Consider the following 19184-nt stretch of genomic DNA (forward strand, 5'->3'; position numbering starts at 1 on the left):
CAGGATTTTTGATATTTCCAATAAATTATAAACGCTTATGAGCTTCCAACAGTCTTATTATAAGGGGCGCTATATCCACCTTTCTGATTTTGCGATAATTAAGGTAGTAAGTTTTTTTCCCTTTATAGAAAAAATCGAGCCCGCTTGGCATGCGCAGTTTGTGCGATGAAGGATTCTTTTAGATCCACTCCCCTGCTGGCGAATTATCAAGTTAAATTCGGGCCTCACAAATATGGCCGCAACAAAATGCAAACTATTCCCAATTGCTTTATACTGTTCCTATCGCTGGGGAAAGTGTTTGCGATTGGCGATATTTTCTAGGCGTTCCGTAAACTTTTGCACTTATATTATTTTAAGCTCTCGTGGGGCTTATTTTCTGTATTTTTTCACCAGTACATTATTTTATAACTATAAATTACAAATTCGACAGCCTTTTTACAGTGCTTTTCAATGTAAAATGAGCACCCAATAATTTATTTGTATTCCAAAAATGAATATTGGAATACATATGTGATATCAAAAATTCATGTATGGAAAGTGCGTAAATGGTGATGCCATTTGTTGCAATTAATATAGCGCACTTATCTCATTCGAGCAAATATATTAACCCCCACCGAAGCAAATTAATTGACGGAAGTAAAATTTTCGGGTGTTTTTTCGGGCAAAACTCAGGATAAGTCAGATTTTTTAATCATCATTATTATGAGTTTAATTTCCCTCGAAGCGGTTAACTTTTCACTTTTGGTTTCCCAGCCATCTCATGAGTTTAATTTTCCCCGAACCGGTTTACTTTTCACTTTAGTTTCCATGTAATTACTATGGGCGGAATAAAAATTTTCAATTGAAACTCAGGATAGGGCAGAATCTAAACATGAGTTTAATTTTCTAATTACCGGTTCGCTTTTCGCTTTTGGTTTCCATGTATTTACTTAGGGGATTCCCTTAAACTCGTAAAGTCTTAAACCGTGTACAACTCGTAAGTTAACGAGGCTTTTATGCGAACGCCCCCTTTGCGAAAAGATACAAATAGGTTCGTAAAGTGACTGTTTTTCATTATTTTATCATACATTTTAGTATGAAAATTTCGGCCCCTCTACAACACTGAAGTTTACGAGGTCGTTTGCGCAACAAATTTGCCTCGGTAAATTTACGAGGGGCTTATAGATAGATCTCCAAACAAATTTTGATTTCTTTTACGAGGTTCGTAAATTTACGAGCTTTACGAGGTTTACGAGGCTTTTACGAGTTTAAGGGAACACCCCTACTATGGGCGGAATAAAAATTTTCGGGTGAAATTTTCTTTGGCCGAAACTCAGGACACGGCAGAATTTAAAAATTTCACAAACTAAACTAATATAGGTTCAAACATGTAAACGAAAATACAGAATAATTGTCGCTTGACGCAAACTCAAAGTTGAAAGTTTGGCTAATTTGTGCGTCGCCGTCTCCGTCAATTTTGGGCATGTAACTTATGACCCCGTCAGAATGGGTACTTTGCGTACGTTCCGCTTAAGTATGCTACTGGCAGTTGAGTAGACTGTGTGCGTTTGCATAGAGAACGTCGGATTGCCAATATTGCATTTACACAAGGCAATACAATTGAGAATATGTATTAGTTGTTACATTATTTGAGTAAATTAGGCGTCCAGACAATAAACTATCTTCGAAAAGTCAAAGACAGTGATGTAGACAATAAGAGAATATTCAGCCATTTGGTATGCTGTAACAAGGCCAACAACCGTGCCAAGTTTGGGAGAAATTGGTGAAGCGGTTACCAAGGTATTCACATCTAATCATAAGTGGGCGTGGGTACGCCCATTTTCAAAAATTTATAACATTCTTATTTTCCGTCTAAAAATCATTGTAAATATCAATTTTGAGTGAATAAGATTCAGTAGTTATAAAAATCGATTTCCAAATAAACGAAGTCGTCTACTTTTTCAAACTTGTAACTGTCAACAGCGACGTGGGTGCGCTCCGACTGTTTGTGTGATGACAGGAGATACTTCGTTTCGTCCTCGTTCACCACCAGACCCATTCGCTTTGTTTCTCTATCTAATCCCGTGAAGGCAGAACAGACGTAGCTTTTTCTTTTACCGATAATGTCGATGCCGTCGGTTTACGCCAGCAATTGTACGCTCTTGTAAAGTATTGTGCCAGAGCGATTCAGTTCTGCGGCTCTTATTATCTTCTCCAATATTAGATTAAAGAAATCACATGAAAGGGAGTCACCTTGTCTCAAACCTCGGAGAGTTGCCTAAGATTTTGCTTCGTTTTGCTTCAAACGTTTTTTATGTGAGCATACTCATGCATATGCCTACATCGATCTCATATGTCAAAACAAAGAACTATCAAGCAAAGCGAAGAAAGTTGTATGTGAATCAGCCTTCACTGTCAGACGACGCCTGAAAAGCCTGAAAAAAGTTCTAAACTGGCATCTTTCAGGCTTTTCAGACTTTGGTTAGTACAGGTTCACACAGAGAAACTTTTATTGCCCATTTTCAGCAATTTCTCATTTGGTGTTGCCCTTCGCGTTCACACAGTGCAATTCCTTTGTACACAATTGTTGTTGTCAGTGAACGGCCACTAGAATTACTCAGACGAACGAGAGCACAAAGCGTGTTGCCTGAGCACGAGCAACTCGGTGCCCTTCCCCCTTCCTCGTCACTCCCTATCCCATAAGTAACGAGTTGCCAAGCCAAAAGTTTCTCCGTCTGAACCTAGATGGAGCAGCTTCTATACAATTGCACTAAATCATCTTTCAGGCGTTGCGGCCATCGTACAGTTCCATAAGTAAAGTAACTCTTCTTCTTACCGTTTTTTTCTGGCAGGCTGTAGGTGTATGTTTGGCAGGCTGTAGGTGTGTTTTTGATTAGTGTATTAGTGTTTTGGTTCAGTGTGTTAGTGCATTTTGAATAAATTGTAATAGAAATAAAAGAAATTGTAAAAGAAATTAAAGAAATTGTAAAAGATAAGAGCACATGCCAAAAAACAGGTGATCTCAGCTGTAGGCATTTTTTGGCAATCAGCTGATAGTGTTTTTACTTATGAAACTGTACGATGGTTGCGGCTTGAGGCGCTTCGAGGCTGATGGAGCTTCAGCTTTAGTTGGTTCATGCTTGCTCTCAAGTGCGCTTTGGTATAAAAATTTATTAGTTTCCCATGGTGGAATAGTGGTGTTATTACACCATCTTACTTTCCAATATTATTGGAAGCATCGATAACGATTTTTTACAATCGATTAAAGTCATAATCGAAAGAATTTGTTTTTCCCGCAGCTGTAGATTCGTAGCATTTTGTTTTTTAGCCAATTGAAAAATAAGCTCGCCAACGCGTTTTTATACAGTTTTTATATCAATGTTTCGATGGATGCATTTCTAAAAGTCTGTGCTGTAAATAATGGGCTCTTGTCTGTGTAAAGATAACAATGAAAGTGAAGAGGAAAACGACGTCGGTGTTGAACCCTCACATCGGCACGCAAGAGGATCTCTCAGAAACTCACACCGCAGCCCGGAAGTGCTGCAAACAAATGCCACATTGAAAACACTTTCTGATACAGTTGACAAATTAGTTCGCGAAACTTTGGATGTGATTAGTACAATAATTGATAAGTATGCAGGAAGCGTAACTAGGGGTATAATTTTATTAATGCTTTTTGTTTGTAGTGAGCCGGAACCGCCCAGCTCGATATTAATGCTTCACATGATAACAGAGAAACCAGCCGGTTGGATCGAACTTGTACGATCATTGATGCGTGTAGTGCCCGTTGAACATCCTATGGGTCCGAGCGTTATAGCTCTACTACTCGATGATAGCCCACTGCCCACGAAAGAGTCTGTATTAAAAGTCGGTGAAATGGTTGCTCCAAAATATGGCCTAAAGAATAACTTACGCAAGGAACGTAATTTATGTGTCATACTTGGCTGCTTAGCAGAAAAATTAGCCGGGCCCAGCAGTATTGCATTACTTAACAATTCCATGTTAAAGTACCTGATTAGTAATTTAAATGAAGACATCGAACCTAACATAAAACTTCTTTCATTGATTGCACTTGAGAAGTTTGCACAGACTAGTGAAAATAAAGTGACAATCCAGGTAAGTTTTTAATACGTTTGAGTAGAGAGTGTTTTAGTAATGATTTGTTTTATTAAAGAAATCGTTGCACGAAATTGAACAAAATCCACTTTTGTCGTTGGAAGAACATGTACTATCTACAAATTTCCTATTACGCCAAATAGGATTTTGCGCCTGTTGGTGTTTAGACAACTATTGTAAGCATATTTATTTATTAACTATATATACAAACCCTATTTTAATAGATAAGACAATAAGCAAATTTATATTTTAGTTCCAGTAAGTGGGCGAAAGTATTCATATGAGACTACTGACGTCTCGAAAGTTAACGCTATGCTTAATACAAAAGATGTTAGCGAGTATTTAAAAATATCACCAGATGGATTAGAAGCGCGATGTGACGCCTACACATTTGAAAGTGTACGTTGCACATTCCAGGTAAAATACTAAGCACATTAATACATTTGTATAGGCCCATTACATTTGAAATACATATATTTTCAGGTAACTAATAACTGTTGGTACTATGAAGTCCTACTGATTACACCTGGTGTAATGCAAATTGGTTGGGCTACTAAAGAGTCCAGTTTTCTGAGCGACGATGGGTACGGAATAGGTGATGATAAATACTCTATTGGATTCGACGGTTGTCGGCGTTTAATATGGCACAATGCCAAGTCTATACCGCACAGCTTGCCAACATGGAAGAGTGGCTCTGTTCTTGGTTGTCTATTGGATTTAGAAAAACAGGAAGTGATTTTTTCTCTAGATGGAGAATCGACTGATCCCTATAGACATATATTCAATAGTGTTAAGTATGTTATTTGAAAAACGGTTTCGACTCTGAAGTTACGAATTTTATTGTATACTAGGGAAGGATTTTTCGCTGCGGCCAGTTTTATGTCGTTTCAGCAATGTAGATTTAATTTTGGATTGGAACGATTTTGTTATCCACCACAAAGAGCATTTCACAATTTTAATGAAAGTGGAATACTTAGTTCAAGTGACAAGGTAAAAAGCCTTACTAGTAAATGGGACTATTTTTGAAGTATTTACGTGCCATACAATTTTATATTAAACACATTTTCTTAACAAGTAATCTATTCAATACATTACAGACTATTTTGCCGCGCCATATTTATCTGGATATGCTACGAAAAGTTAGCGTGCGTGATGACTCCTGTACACTTTGTTTCGATAAAAAGGCTACGATGAGATTAGAGCCATGTGCGCATAGGTAAATATCTAGCCATATGTTTATCTTCACTAATTTACTAAAATTAATATTGAATCCGCAGGGGATTTTGCATTACTTGCGCTGAACAACTACAATTTTGTCCAATGTGTCGCTCCGATATTCGTACAAAAGTACAAGAATGCGCTGATAGCCCTGTTAATGTTGAAGTCACTGATGTGGTAGGCACCCAGTCACCAACATGACAGATATTTAATCTCAAATCATAGTGATGTAAAAGAAAACGTACTTGTAGATCTTTATACATAATGCCTATTACTCGTCAGACTTTTTTTAAAATAAGTTTTAAGTAATCGAATTTTATCGCTAAGATAATAAAATATTTAGTCTCTTACGTTTTAAGCGTAAAATAGATGTAGTCGCAATACATATATTATTTTATTTATGACAAAGGAAATATGCAATTCTGCAGCGCTATTTGTAATGCTTATTTACCAACTAGGCATGACACATCATTTGCAGTGAACGACTAATATTTATCTACGCAGCGCTTGCCTTTACTGCAAGTGGTTCCTTTGATAGTGCTGTAGATAAGCTTCCTTCCCATATTTGAGCGGTATGTGCCAGCACCTCCGTCGAAGTGGCAGTTTTGTGACGCATGAAATAGCCTTGCACCTGGGCAGGACTTACATTTCGACCATCAGCCAACACGGATTTTGCAAATTCCTTCGCAGCCTTTTCTGGGAATTTTTCTTGTTTGCCATAGAAACGCAGAAACATTTCCTCCAGCTGATGTGCATCACAGTAGCCAACGTATTCCTTAACATCAACACGACCTGGTCGTATAAGCGCCGGATCCAAACGATCTAAGTAATTTGTGGTCATAAATACAATTCGTGCCTCTGTTGAGGCAACACCGTCCAGACAGTTAAGCAACCCACTAAAAGTAATACGATTGAGTCCCTCATAGGCTGCCGCCTGTTGTTTAACATCTTCACGAGAGGCAAAAGCGGCATCTACGTCCTCTAGCAATATTATAGATTGTTCTGGCGCAACATTTAAAAGATGGTTTAATCTGTCATCAGTGAGGCCGCGTTCTGATAAATTAAGCAGACAAATACCGTATTCGAGTTCGCCAGCTAATGCAGTGATAAAACTGGACTTTCCACAACCTGGTGGTCCATATAATAAATATCCGCGACGATATGGGATACCTCGGTCTATATACCATTGGGAGTTACCTATAAATTCCTTACAATCGGTAACAATACGCTCCGCAACACCTTTCTCCAACACGACCGATGACAGTGGACGCCTTCGGCGTGGGTGTCCGAATTGCCGCCACTCAGAGCCCATAGCTGTGTACATGAGAGTTTTTCCTTCAGTTGCTTCCAGCGCAAGCAAGCGCGCCTCTTCCAGTATACCGAAATAAAGTTCCTTATTACGACCAAATGCTGTTAACGTAACGCTCTCAAAAGGCAAACCCAAGTGTAAATCCAGAGTTTGTTGCTCCCGCGTACGCTCCACTTGTATCCAAACGCCCTTATAGCGCATCAAATGTTTTCCAATACTAGGTATGAAATCATACTTGGTACGTATTTGGCCAGTTTCTTTTTGCACGAAAGACGTCTCCACGCTGAGGTGCTGTGTCTCTCTTGCTCCTCTTACGGTAATCCATTGCAAAAGCCATTGATATGATTTGTCACGGGATGGCACTTCCAATGTAATCATCATGTGCCGGCGAAAAAGAATCAGCGCACCTTGGGCACCTTTCCGTAAAATTGCCGCTCCAGCGCCTATTCCAAAGAGACCAAAGCCCGCCCCGAAATAGGGATTCGTTGATAATCCACTCACTATTTCCGACAAAGGCATATTATTGGCCCGTCTTATCTAACACGGCTTCTCGAGGTACAAATTTGTAACATATGTATGTACATACATATGTAAATGATTAGTGCTGTTGTTGATAAGGCCGGCAACAGCTGATGGGCAGAACAGAGTGTATAGAAAATGGAAATAACAGACGTTCAAGTTTATTCCACCCTGTGCCAGCTTGCGTATCCATAATTTTGATACTAGATTACTTAGCCGACTGGGCAAAAAATTGCATTCGACGTATCTAACGAAAAAGTAATATCACATTGATCTGAAGTCAAATTAAATAACCGAAACTAGTATGGCAAATGCTGATATCGAATCTCGATCAAGTCGCTGGAGAAAGGTGGGTTTGCTATAGTTACATACTATAAATAATTTGATTCCCATATATACATGTATTTATTTATCTTTACGGTGAATTATTCCAATGAAACTTGTAGATTTACATTAATCTTAACGATAAATAAAACGTATCAGTCGACCCTATCTACATACATATATTTTCGTATGCTAAGTGCGCTCTATGCCTTGTTAGTAAATAAAAATATTTGTATGGTTTCCCTTAGTACCTACCTATATAGTACTTAAAGCAACACTATATAACCAGCCCTATATCTAAGCCTACCAAAAGTTTTTATTCGAGCTATCTGAACTATTCTAGGGCATCAGTGGATATCTTCGAACCAAAGAGGATATGACTGAGTACTACCAAATTCTCTTCATCTTTCGAATTTATTATCTACCATTTGTGTGCAATAGATTACCTCGGGGGGAATAAGTGACTTTATTGTAGCAAATTACGTATGTAAAAATATGAGTCATCTTAGTTCACTTAGGCGAATGAAGTAAGGCTTGAACTGAAAATGTCGGAAGGCAATCGTACATTTTGGAGCTATGAGGAATAGTAGCTTGTTCAGAAAAGTAATTTTCTGCTCTCCTGACACTTATTGTTGGCATATCTCACGAATAAACATTGTAAACCTGTCCATCCCATAGCTATGTATGTAAATGCTCTGTTAACCGAAATAACTATAAGGCTTCTTGAATACTCGGGCTTATTCTTCAAGTTATTTGAAAATGGCTTTATGGATTAGTTTATTTTATTGTGTGCCTTTTACCAGGACCTCTAGTCGTAAGCTAACGCTTATTAACAATTTTGTGGGTAATAATTATANAATGCTCTGTTAACCGAAATATAAGGCTTCTTGAATACTCGGGCTTATTCTTCAAGTTATTTGAAAATGGCTTTATGGATTAGTTTATTTTATTGTGTGCCTTTTACCAGGATCTCTAGTCGTAAGCTAACGCTTATTAACAATTTTGTGGGTAATAATTATAAATGCAAACTAAATTTACTCTGGGCAATTAAGGGTGCTAATTAATGCAAAAAACCTGCTATGTGTAATAGCAGTGCCATTCTATTCCATCCATATGAATAGTAAATGTTTGTTATTTTATTTCATATGCATTTTTAGATTTTTAATCAAAATACTAAAAACTGAACTAACATAACTCTTATAATTTTTAATTTACCCTCTTCTATTAGGCAATGGTAGGTCCACTACCAAACGATTTTCTCCGGATAAACAACGGCGTCGATCCGCAAGTAGCAGCAGACTGTCAGGCAGCAACCGCAGTCTACCAACAACAAGCATATCCACAATATGTTGTGAGTAAAGTTTTATCATAATACATACACTTTTTCTAATATTACTGTCTTTTCAAAGGCTCCAAATTACGTCGGCCGCTTAAGTATCACCTGTGCACAAGCGAAATTGGCACGCAACTATGGCCTTACCCGCATGGACCCATATGTGCGTATACGTGTCGGCCATTATGTCTATGAAACACAAACAGATCCGAATGGCGGAAAACATCCACACTGGAATCGGGTTATACAAAGTCAACTAGCGGCGGGCGTTAATTCCATTTTCATTGAAATATATGACGAATGTAGTTTTAAAATGGATGAATTGATTGCTTGGTGTGAAATTAAAATACCACAAAGTGTAATGCGTGGTGAAACACACGAGGAATGGTATCCACTAAGTGGCAAGCAAGGTGAAGGCCTCGAAGGTGCCATTGATATTGTCTTGAGCTTCTCAAATCAACCAATGCCGCCATACATGTACCCAAGCATGGGTGGAACTGCACAAATGCTGATGGTGCCGCCAGGTAGACCAATGCCAATTTTCGTCACACCGCAGCAACCGGCAGTTGCAAATACGGTGATTACCCCGGCACCGCCACGGCAATTGTCCGAGGAGGAATTGAAACAAGTGAGTATTGTTTTTATCGAGCGGTAGTAGTTCATGAAAAGTGGATATTTACATGTTTTATTCCTTTCGTAGATACACGAAATGTTTCCCAATATTGATAAAGAAGTTGTCAAGTCTGTTTTTGAGGCGAACCATGGTAATAAAGATGCTACAATAAATTCCTTGCTGCAAATGAACGAGTAAGGGGGAACGCGGAAAGCTATTCACATACATACATAACAGACATAGGTACATATATATGTACATGTATACGTGTATATAATATATGTGACCTGGTCTTCGAAAAGGGAGCTTACGTGCGAAAAAAGTTTTCTGTGAAAAAGCTGTTAAAAGTGAAAATCATCTCATCTTCCATCCGAATCAACCAAAAAGTGAAAATTGATTTTTTGACACCTAAGCCCCCTTTCCGTAGACCAGGTCACATATACAAATATTGATTTAGTTTTAATTTTAAGTACAAATATTTTAATGTTTTAACATTGAAAGTTTATTAATTAAAAATTTTCTTTTTAACAACAAACAAATTCATAGAACTATAAACTGAAAATCAAGAATTTAAACAAGTATAAAAACATACAGTTAAATACCCTAGATGCACTAAGTCGTTTATCACTAAGGCATCAGGGATTAGAAAAACGTTCGGGTCTACAATACGTTGATGATGAATATTTTAAAAGAATGCCTTCTCTCGTTCAATTTTAAATACGCATTTGGGACTGAACGACTCTTATTAACAGCATGGTCGTGCAATTTCGTTGGTAAATTTGGCGCCGGGCAATGCTTCCCACATACAGATGCAAAAACATCAAGCAAAACAGCAGTCAACGCCGCATTTAACGCAGGTTCAGCCAACTTCTCAGTCGACCCTATAAGCTATTATACTTGTTTAAATTCTTGATTTTCAGTTTATGGTTCTATGAATTTGTTTGTTGTTAAAAAGAAAATTTTTGATTAATAAATAAACTTTCAATGTTAAAACATTAAAATATTAGTACTTAAAATTAAAACTAAATCAATAATTAAAATATCAGCTTACGATACTTTATACTTGTTTAAATTCTTGATTTTCAGTTTATGGTTCTATGAATTTATTTATTAATTAAAAATTTTCTTTTTAACAACAAACAAATTCATAGAACTATAAACTGAAAATCAAGAATTTAAACAAGTATAAAAACATACAGTTAAATACCCTAGATGCACTAAGTCGTTTATCACTAAGGCATCAGGGATTAGAAAAACGTTCGGGTCTACAATACGTTGATGATGAATATTTTAAAAGAATGCCTTCTCTCGTTCAATTTTAAATACGCATTTGGGACTGAACGACTCTTATTAACAGCATGGTCGTGCAATTTTGTTGGTAAATTTGGCGCCGGGCAATGCTTCCAACATACAGATGCAAAAACATCAAGCAAAACAGCAGTCAACGCCGCATTTAACGCAGGTTCAGCCAACTTCTCAGTCGACCCTATAAGCTATTATACTTGTTTAAATTCTTGATTTTCAGTTTATGGTTCTATGAATTTGTTTGTTGTTAAAAAGAAAATTTTTGATTAATAAATAAACTTTCAATGTTAAAACATTAAAATATTAGTACTTAAAATTAAAACTAAATCAATAATTAAAATATCAGCTTACGATACTTTATACTTGTTTAAATTCTTGATTTTCAGTTTATGGTTCTATGAATTTATTTATTAATTAAAAATTTTCTTTTTAACAACAAACAAATTCATAGAACCATAACCTGAAAATCAAGAATTTAAACAAGTATAAAAACATACAGTTAATTACCCTACATTCATAAACCCAGCTTTATATATTAAACAAGTCTAGATTTTCTAATTACATATACTTGTATTTAGTATTTTTTTAATTATTAATAAGGTATGAGGACTTTAGCCCTTATTCCAACCTGTATAAATTAATATATTGTATTAAACAAATATACTACTATCAGTCTAATATTATAATTTCTGTATTTGTGTTTGAATTGGGATTTGTTAAGTTCATTGATTCATTTTGTTGATTGGCCTTTTTACGCTCGGCTAATTTTTGCTGTAAGGTTTTTGTTGGAGTCGTAGGCTGACTACCGCTCCTAGGTTGCGGCGAAGTTTGCGGTTGTGTAAATGTTGTCTGTTGCATTGCCGACACGACCGGCGGTAATGCGTTAGTTAAAGTAGTCGAACTTACCGTGTTTCCCAGCGATATGGAAGTAAATTGATTAATTGCCATACCATTCGCATCCATTGAGGGACAAAAAAGTGGATGATTCTCAGAAAGCATTGCAGTTGGTGTACTTAATGACTCCTGCTTGATCATTTGACTGGCAATTGGGGTGGTGGTGGTGGCAGCGTTTGGCAGAATATGTGAATTTATTGCGGAGATTGGAGCATTTTGTTGTTTAGCTTTTCGTTTTGTGGCAGCGCGCGGCTTCTGTTGCGTTGGCATTGAAAAATTTTGCTGCTGTTGTGGCTGCTGCTGCTGTGGTGAAGGCTGTTGCTGCTGCGGTGGTTGTTGTTGCTGCTGTGGGGGTGGCTGTTGCTGCTGCGGTAGCTGTTGTTGCTGGAAGGTATTATTAGCATCTTGCATTAGATTCATTAATATTTGCATTTGATGATTATACAAGTCGCTGCAACCAAATGTAGCTAACGGATTTACAATTGGAGCATTCGCGACACTTAGTTGTTTACCCACTTTGACGCCTGCTGATCCTTTCGGTTTATTTTGTGCTTGCGGTTGACCACTCATGGCCATGGCAAAATTTGTTTGTTGCATATGCGACATCGATGTTGCTGAACTTGCATTATAAACAAATTGTGAAACACTTGAATCTGTTGGATTAACGCTGGCGATTGGTTTGCTATTCGTGGCGACGGTGGAAACGATGGGTAAATTTCGGGGCATCGATGTGTTGATGTTGCAAAAAGGTGTAATTGTTATGTCGTAATTAGCTATTGCCTGCGCAGCGCTCATCGGCGTAAAAGTGCCGCTTGTAGTTTCTTGAGTATGTTTCGATATTGCGGGCGTTATCGTAGTTTCTATCGGTAATGAGGCTGAAAGGAAGACTGGGTTCGGTGCGATGGTGGTTAAATTGCTCATTGTTGAGAGCAACGGAATGGTAGATGTGGGTATTGGCTGAAAAGCAGATGCAAGCGATGTACTGGCCGCAATTTGATCATTTTGCATAGATTGAAATATGGCTTTATATTGATCTAACATCTCTTTCATGAAGAATTGCTGCGGAATTGGGTAAAGACAAAAGAGAATTAGCGCGAATATATATATAAGGGCAATTTCTTTTCGAAAACTCTTTACTTACATCATGTTGCTTACTTTCTACGAAAGGTTTAGTTGAATCCAAAATTTGCTGCATGTCCAATGAGGGCTAATAAAAAGACATTTGATTATTCAGAAAAAGAGTTTTGTTGGAAAGTAGTCCAAGTTCGCGTCGAGCTTTATATACCCGAGCTCAATGTTTTTACACTGAGAACAAAATCTTATTTCTACATATCTCTGAATAGTGAATACAAAATTTTAGAAAACTTTACTCACAAGTTGTCCCCTGAGTAAGTGGTGCCATATGGTGTCACTGGTCGACGTCGGAACCGGCATGCCGCTCATGCTAGGCATACTTTCGGTGCCAAATCCACTATCTGCACTTTTGTTCAGACTTGATCGTCCACGTTGACGCATTGTCAAGCCTGGTATATGAATTTGTCTCGGCTAATCAAACCACAATGAAATGAAAACATAGGCGTTTAAAAACTAAAAAACATATAAATTTGTACGATTTACCTTTGTGCTTAACGGCTGTGACTGTGATTGACACACGCCTTGTGTTGTATCACCTTCACTGGAATTAACTTTCTCTTGATTGCGGCGAAATGCGATTTCATGTAGACAAAGTTTTATAGCTAAATCCAGGAAATTCAAATTTTCAGGCACATTGTCAACTTTATTTTGTATGTAAAATTTATATACATCCACCATGAGATCTGTGAAGAGCGATTCCTTTTGATTCATATACTTTAAGCATTTTTTGTGGACTTTATAAATATCGATTAAAAGATTTAACGTTTCAACATCATTCCGATTTTCCATATTTTGTTTCAATATATCTCGCATTATCTGAGCGCAGTAATTTAAGTTTTGCTGGGAGAGCTTAACTCTTTCACAATCTTTAATATAGCGTCTAGAAGCAAATAAAATATATTTTTATAAGGCTTTTGTAGAGGATTAAATAATTTTATAATCTAATAAACTTAGGTTTGTCACATTTTCACTAGGTATTGAAATTATACAAAAATTCGTCATCAAAAATTACGTTCGAGAACGAGTCTTTGTTTGATATTTGAAAAAAAAAAAAATGTACTTATACGGGAATTATTTAATGCACAACTTTATCACTTGATGTGCAGTGGAAATATGGCATTAGAAATTAGTTATTTTGTATTTGTCGTTCTAAAGATATATACTAAAAAAAATATGCAGGTCTCGAGGTAATCGATGCGTTAAAAGTTTCAGTAGAAAGGTAATAATATTTTTTTACGCATAATTTTTAAGAAAAGCATACAGAAGCGGTCAAAATAATAGCAGCAAAATTCAAAATGATGCTATTGGCAACTTATCTTTATTTATTTATTGTTAATAATTTTCATTTAAAATATGGGTCGATTTACATATGTAGTATATCAGATACCACATAAATAAAAGTTTGAAAGCTTGAACAAAGTTCCACAAAAACTAATTAAACTTAAAAAAATGTTCACCAAAATTCCGATTTTTTAATTAGATTTCTTAGAAAGGTTCAAGTAATTTTATAGCTCGTTCAGCTTAAGTATATTAAAGTGCAAGTTTCAAATCGCTAAAAATTACCGTTGATATTTTTGATTTTTTTTTTTTTTTTAGGGGGCTGCACATTTTTTCCATATGGGCAATTCTCACAAATTTTGAATATTTTGNTTACATATGTAGTATATCAGATACCACATAAATAAAAGTTTGAAAGCTTGAACAAAGTTCCACAAAAACTAATTAAACTTAAAAAAATGTTCACCAAAATTCCGATTTTTTAATTAGATTTCTTAGAAAGGTTCAAGTAATTTTATAGCTCGTTCAGCTTAAGTATATTAAAGTGCAAGTTTCAAATCGCTAAAAATTACCGTTGATATTTTTGATTTTTTTTTTTGTTAGGGTGCTGCACATTTTTTCCATATGGGCAATTCTCACAAATTTTGAATATTTTGATGATTTTTTTTTTTCTTAAATTGTTCCTTCAGCTGCTAGAATACAAAATCCAACGTGGTGAAAAGTTTCAAAACAAAACTCCTTACGTTTTAAACGTTTTTACGAGTTTTTGTTTTTTTTTGAAAATGGGAAGTTGACGTAACTTTAGTCCGATTTCGAAAATTTTCAACATGTAGATTTTTTATGCCAAGGTCAATAATTGGACTGAGTTTAGTACAAATNGAAAATGGAAAGTTGACGTAACTTTAGTCCGATTTCGAAAATTTTCAACATGTAGATTTTTTATGCCAAGGTCAATAATTGGACTGAGTTTAGTACAAATTGATAAATCGAATACCGAAATACACATACAGTGAACCAAATAAAAACTGAGACGCGACATTTTAGTAACTTATGGCTACTTTTGTTTAGTTTATTTAATGTTTATTATTTTTTATGAAAGTATAGCTGATTACTTATCAAACAATATATAAATACAAATCTGTGCAGAAATTATGAAATTCTGGATCAGCATCTTTAAACAAAATTTTGGTATTCAGTTTTGTAGCCCATTCAATTTTAGTATAACAAAGTGCAAATTTTAAGTATCTAATTTTTTTTGTTGTTCATATAAAAAAAAATGTCCATCATAAATTTCCAAAAATCAACGATAAGTTTAGGCATGTACCGCCTAAGCTCTTTCATTTGACACGACATTTTCGAAAATCAAAAGAGCGGTGCACATCTGATGACTTGGACAAAAAATGCCTTTGGGTATTTTATATATTGGTTTTTTTTTTTTTGTTTTTTCTTATTTCTTTTTCGCTCTGTTCCTTTTTAATTAACAAATAAAACAGTGGTGCACGAGAATGATAATTCAATACTATATTGTACAATAGAGCACATACGTAATTGGCCAAATTTTCCAATTGCATACGATGTGCTAATAAAAAATATGCATTTTTACTTTGGTGCACTCATCGTAACCTTTTAAATACGTTTTTTTTAAACTATCTTCTACTGAGAGCACATAGGCCTCCCACGTTTAGATTGATTCCTGTTATGCTCCTTTTATGTATCAGAATTTAAAAAAAGAAGTCATGCCACTTTGACTCTTCATAACTTATTTTCTATTGCAAGCACATACTTCTTTTGCATTTGATTCTGCTCTCCAAATACTATCAGTTTATTATAAACTTAAACAAGAGCAATCAACGCACCAAATTTTGCAACGTAAAAATAAAAAAAAACAATAGGAGAGTCACAGTTTTATTTGTGAAAATTTTCCAATTTTATTTCTAAATTATATTTTACATTTTTCGAAGCTTTTATGTACACTTTTCTAGAGTAGCTCTCTGGAATAATCGAAAAACATTCTTAGCAAAATTTTAATAATTTTTGGTGAGCTTTCATAAATTGAAATAAGGGTGGTACGTTAAGGTGATAAGAACTGAGATATTGTGGGTAAGTACTAGTACTAGAAAGAAGAACATCGATATAAGACAAAACAATTTAAAAAGGTGATCCCTATGCTCGACAAAAAAAAAANCACTTTTCTAGAGTAGCTCTCTGGAATAATCGAAAAACATTCTTAGCAAAATTTTAATAATTTTTGGTGAGCTTTCATAAATTGAAATAAGGGGTAAGGGGTTAAGGTGATAAGAACTGAGATATTGTGGGTAAGTACTAGTACTAGAAANTGGTACGTTAAGGTGATAAGAACTGAGATATTGTGGGTAAGTACTAGTACTAGAAAGAAGAACATCGATATAAGACAAAACAATTTAAAAAGGTGATCCCTATGCTCGACAAAAAAAAAAACAAATTTCGAAATTGTATCCTCGTGACAAAACTATCGAAATATCATACTTTAAGATCCGACTGTAAATGCAGCAGATATGACGAAAAATGCCATGATTTATATATATATATATATATAAATTGGGACGCAACATTTGGTTATTGGTATTAGTATTGGCTATTTTTCTTTTGTTTAATTAATTTTTAATATTTTTTAATGAAAGTATAGCTGATTGATTAACGAAAACCATATGAATCCAAATTTTAGACTTTGTGAAAAAATTATGAAAATTATGCAACATTTCACAAAAATTTCTAATTTCAGCATTTTTAGAAGGTGAAAATTTGAAGTAGCTAGGACTTACGATACAGTATACTTATTCATCTAAATATTTACTTACTTATCTTGTTCTGGCGTTTTGTAAAGTTGTAAACCGATGTCGACTAGCAATTTGTGGTTTTTATTTTCATATAACAAATCGATGACAATAGTCGTACATTTGATTAAATGTGATGCGAAATTTCCAGGACGATCAATTTCTGATGATGGTATACGCCAAATGCCATTGAATATATTATTCCATTTTCTGTCGTAAAATACACCATTTATTTGATTTTCTAAACTAGTTTTATATTGGCCCATCATTAGCTCCTCGCAACGCTGTAGATTTTTAAGATTTGGTAAGGACGTGTTTTTGTAATGATATGCTAGACGATAAATTGATTTATAGTGTTCCGGAAATCGTGTGACACACTCTTCTAAATTTTGCACAACAATCTTATAGATATTCTCAACTTTGTATGTCGGATAGGGTGTATTGAGTTTTTTCGAGTCATTCGAAGAGCCATCGGAATCTGAGTCGCTGTCAGATGATGATGAATCCGTGCCGCTAGTAATTGAGGTTGTACTGCTTGTTATAGTAGTTGTTGTAACAGTGACGCCGCTTTCCTGGAAATATTAACGGACGGATTCAAAATGTTTAAAAGTCAAATATCTACATGCAAAATATTATATATACAAATTGCACGTACATATTTTCAAAAATATGAATTGTTATTAAATAACAGCGTAAGATATTGATGAAAGTCACAAACATTGAGAAAAATCGTATATTTAATTAAGCAATCAAAATTTTGGTGGTTAATACTGGTCCATTAGTAGGTACAGGTTATGTTGTGTATGAGGAAGGATTTTTAAATTATAGTTCTGGGATAACACTCGCCGTAGCCAAAAAAAAAAAAGTTTATTTCTAATAGCTGCCGTCCTTCAGCATACAATGGGGACACTCCGAGTGCATTTTTCCTCTTAAAATCCACTTGTTTTTCAAAGGTGGCGCAAAATTGTTCATCCCTTGATATTCCCATCAAAGCTGCCTTGCTAGAAATTTTCTTAGTTATAGTTAAACCGGTATTCTTCGTTCACACGATTCTATACCGATCAGTAGGGCTATTCTTCAAACGAGTAAGCGATAAATACCCGTATCGTACCGCTATCGCAATCTTGCGATTTCATAGCACACGTCGCCCTATGGGGCCTCATTCGCAAAAACGTTGCAAAAACCAGGAATTTCCTGACAGCGTTCGATAATATATGTTAATATATGTTGCGAGTGTCGACTAGTAGTAGATAAACGACTATTATTCTATTATCGCTTGCCCATGGTATTGTGGATGTCGATTTCTCGTTCAATAAGCGACTATGAATATTTTAAACCGCTCATCTTTCTACAACTAATTGTTTTTAGAAGGATGAGCGATTAAAAACTATTCACACTCATTTATTGCACGAGAAAACGACATTGGTAGTAACCATAGATAGTCGATAATCGACTACGAGGCGTTTATCTACTACTAATCGACACTTGCAATAGGGGTGATAATTGTCTATCTGCGGCCGTTGTGATGTAGTGGTTAGAAGTGTGCACTACCATTATGCAGCGTCTGGGATCGAGCCCAATTTTCAACTATGTATCAACAAAAACAAAAGAAAGGCAAGTTTTTTCTAATAGCGGTCGCGCCTCAGCACTCAATGACAAATCTCCGAGAGTATTCTGCCAAGAAAAACAGCTTCCCATAAAAAATATACTATGGCCGTTCGGAGTCGGCGTAAGACTGTAGGTCCCTACTCCTTATGTAACAACATCAACATTTTATGGATTTCTACGCCCAAAATATTGTGGGCAGCGTAACGGATGTTGGACCGAGCAGGAATTTATTTTTGAAGAGCGGCCGAAGTCTGCATACGCAGAAGGAAGTTTTTGGATTGACCAGGGCTATTTTTATACACTTTACTTATAGTTATGTGGTACATATTTCCAGGCTCCATATTTTGCATAAAAATCTGCAGTCTAACTATAACATATAGCTCCCATACAACTGATTGTTCAGATATAAGATTTTTCGTTATAACTCCTCCATTTATGCAGCTAGGAACATGCAATTTTTCAATACTCCCACCCATTATCACATAATAATTACAGTGAAAATTACAAAGATCGGGTCACTATAACCTATAGCTAACACACATGAGAAACTTGTGAAAATCTATGCTGTATAAGCTTTATCTCCTACACCACTGATTGTTCACATACCAGTTTCTGCGATATATCTCCTTTATGCAGGAAGATAAACTCATTAAATTGTGATGTATTGTGGAACGATTTTCCGTCATCCTTTGTCAAATTTGGTTTTTCAGACAAACCGGTTTCGGCGTTGTGTGTGTGAGA

At 35.7% G+C, this 19184-nt stretch overlaps 4 protein-coding genes across 5 annotated transcripts in view; 2 read left to right on the forward strand and 2 right to left on the reverse strand.

Annotated features, from left to right (window-relative positions):
- Positions 1 to 3239: 3239 nt before the first annotated feature.
- LOC108365656 (RING finger and SPRY domain-containing protein 1-like) lies at positions 3240 to 5694 on the forward strand. The gene is made up of 8 exons (XM_017619745.1): positions 3240 to 3611; positions 3666 to 4095; positions 4154 to 4271; positions 4349 to 4512; positions 4579 to 4889; positions 4947 to 5085; positions 5193 to 5311; positions 5373 to 5694. The coding sequence occupies exons 1-8, from the start codon at positions 3400 to 3402 to the stop codon at positions 5512 to 5514; spliced, it is 1635 nt and encodes a 544-aa protein (XP_017475234.1). The 5' UTR covers positions 3240 to 3399; the 3' UTR covers positions 5515 to 5694.
- Bcs1 (mitochondrial chaperone BCS1) lies at positions 5661 to 7253 on the reverse strand. The gene has a single exon (XM_017619746.1). The coding sequence runs from the start codon at positions 7139 to 7141 to the stop codon at positions 5810 to 5812; it is 1332 nt and encodes a 443-aa protein (XP_017475235.1). The 5' UTR covers positions 7142 to 7253; the 3' UTR covers positions 5661 to 5809.
- Positions 7254 to 7346: 93 nt separating this feature from the next.
- On the forward strand, positions 7347 to 9647 carry LOC108365659 (toll-interacting protein-like). Its single transcript, XM_017619747.1, has 4 exons — positions 7347 to 7490; positions 8694 to 8816; positions 8875 to 9426; positions 9499 to 9647. The coding sequence occupies exons 1-4, from the start codon at positions 7446 to 7448 to the stop codon at positions 9607 to 9609; spliced, it is 831 nt and encodes a 276-aa protein (XP_017475236.1). The 5' UTR covers positions 7347 to 7445; the 3' UTR covers positions 9610 to 9647.
- Positions 9648 to 11150: 1503 nt separating this feature from the next.
- LOC108365660 (calcineurin-binding protein cabin-1-like) overlaps positions 11151 to 19184 on the reverse strand; it is a 31426-nt gene continuing 23392 nt past the window's right edge. Inside the window, exons 18-22 of one of the 2 annotated variants that reach the window (XM_017619748.1) lie at positions 16860 to 17407; positions 13222 to 13624; positions 12985 to 13152; positions 12752 to 12817; positions 11151 to 12669 (exon numbers count right to left, since the gene is read on the reverse strand). In XM_017619748.1, coding sequence (XP_017475237.1) covers positions 11386 to 12669; positions 12752 to 12817; positions 12985 to 13152; positions 13222 to 13624; positions 16860 to 17407 — 2469 coding nt within the window. In that variant the 3' untranslated portion in view covers positions 11151 to 11385. Of the gene's footprint in view, positions 12670 to 12751; positions 12818 to 12984; positions 13156 to 13221; positions 13625 to 16859; positions 17408 to 19184 lie in introns of both variants that reach the window. The other variant, XM_017619749.1, reaches the window with a different exon arrangement.

The sequence above is a fragment of the Rhagoletis zephyria genome, unplaced genomic scaffold, assembly GCF_001687245.7.
Source record: "Rhagoletis zephyria isolate East Lansing unplaced genomic scaffold, Rhagoletis_zephyria_1.1 Rzeph_scaffold_01951, whole genome shotgun sequence".
In the NCBI taxonomy this organism is placed as follows: Eukaryota; Metazoa; Arthropoda; class Insecta; order Diptera; family Tephritidae; genus Rhagoletis; species Rhagoletis zephyria.

Excerpts from the sequence above, each read along its gene's own strand:
- LOC108365656 (XM_017619745.1), top strand. The coding sequence starts at position 3,400 with ATGGGCTCTTGTCTGTGTAAAGATAACAATGAAAGTGAAGAGGAAAAC. Across the intron at positions 4,272-4,348 it reads TTGGTGTTTAGACAACTATT|TTCCAGTAAGTGGGCGAAAG; the intron begins GTAAGCATATTT and ends TTTATATTTTAG. Across the intron at positions 4,890-4,946 it reads CATATATTCAATAGTGTTAA|GGAAGGATTTTTCGCTGCGG; the intron begins GTATGTTATTTG and ends ATTGTATACTAG.
- Bcs1 (XM_017619746.1), bottom strand. The coding sequence starts at position 7,141 with ATGCCTTTGTCGGAAATAGTGAGTGGATTATCAACGAATCCCTATTTC.
- LOC108365659 (XM_017619747.1), top strand. The coding sequence starts at position 7,446 with ATGGCAAATGCTGATATCGAATCTCGATCAAGTCGCTGGAGAAAG. Across the intron at positions 7,491-8,693 it reads GATCAAGTCGCTGGAGAAAG|GCAATGGTAGGTCCACTACC; the intron begins GTGGGTTTGCTA and ends CTCTTCTATTAG. Across the intron at positions 9,427-9,498 it reads CCGAGGAGGAATTGAAACAA|ATACACGAAATGTTTCCCAA; the intron begins GTGAGTATTGTT and ends TTCCTTTCGTAG.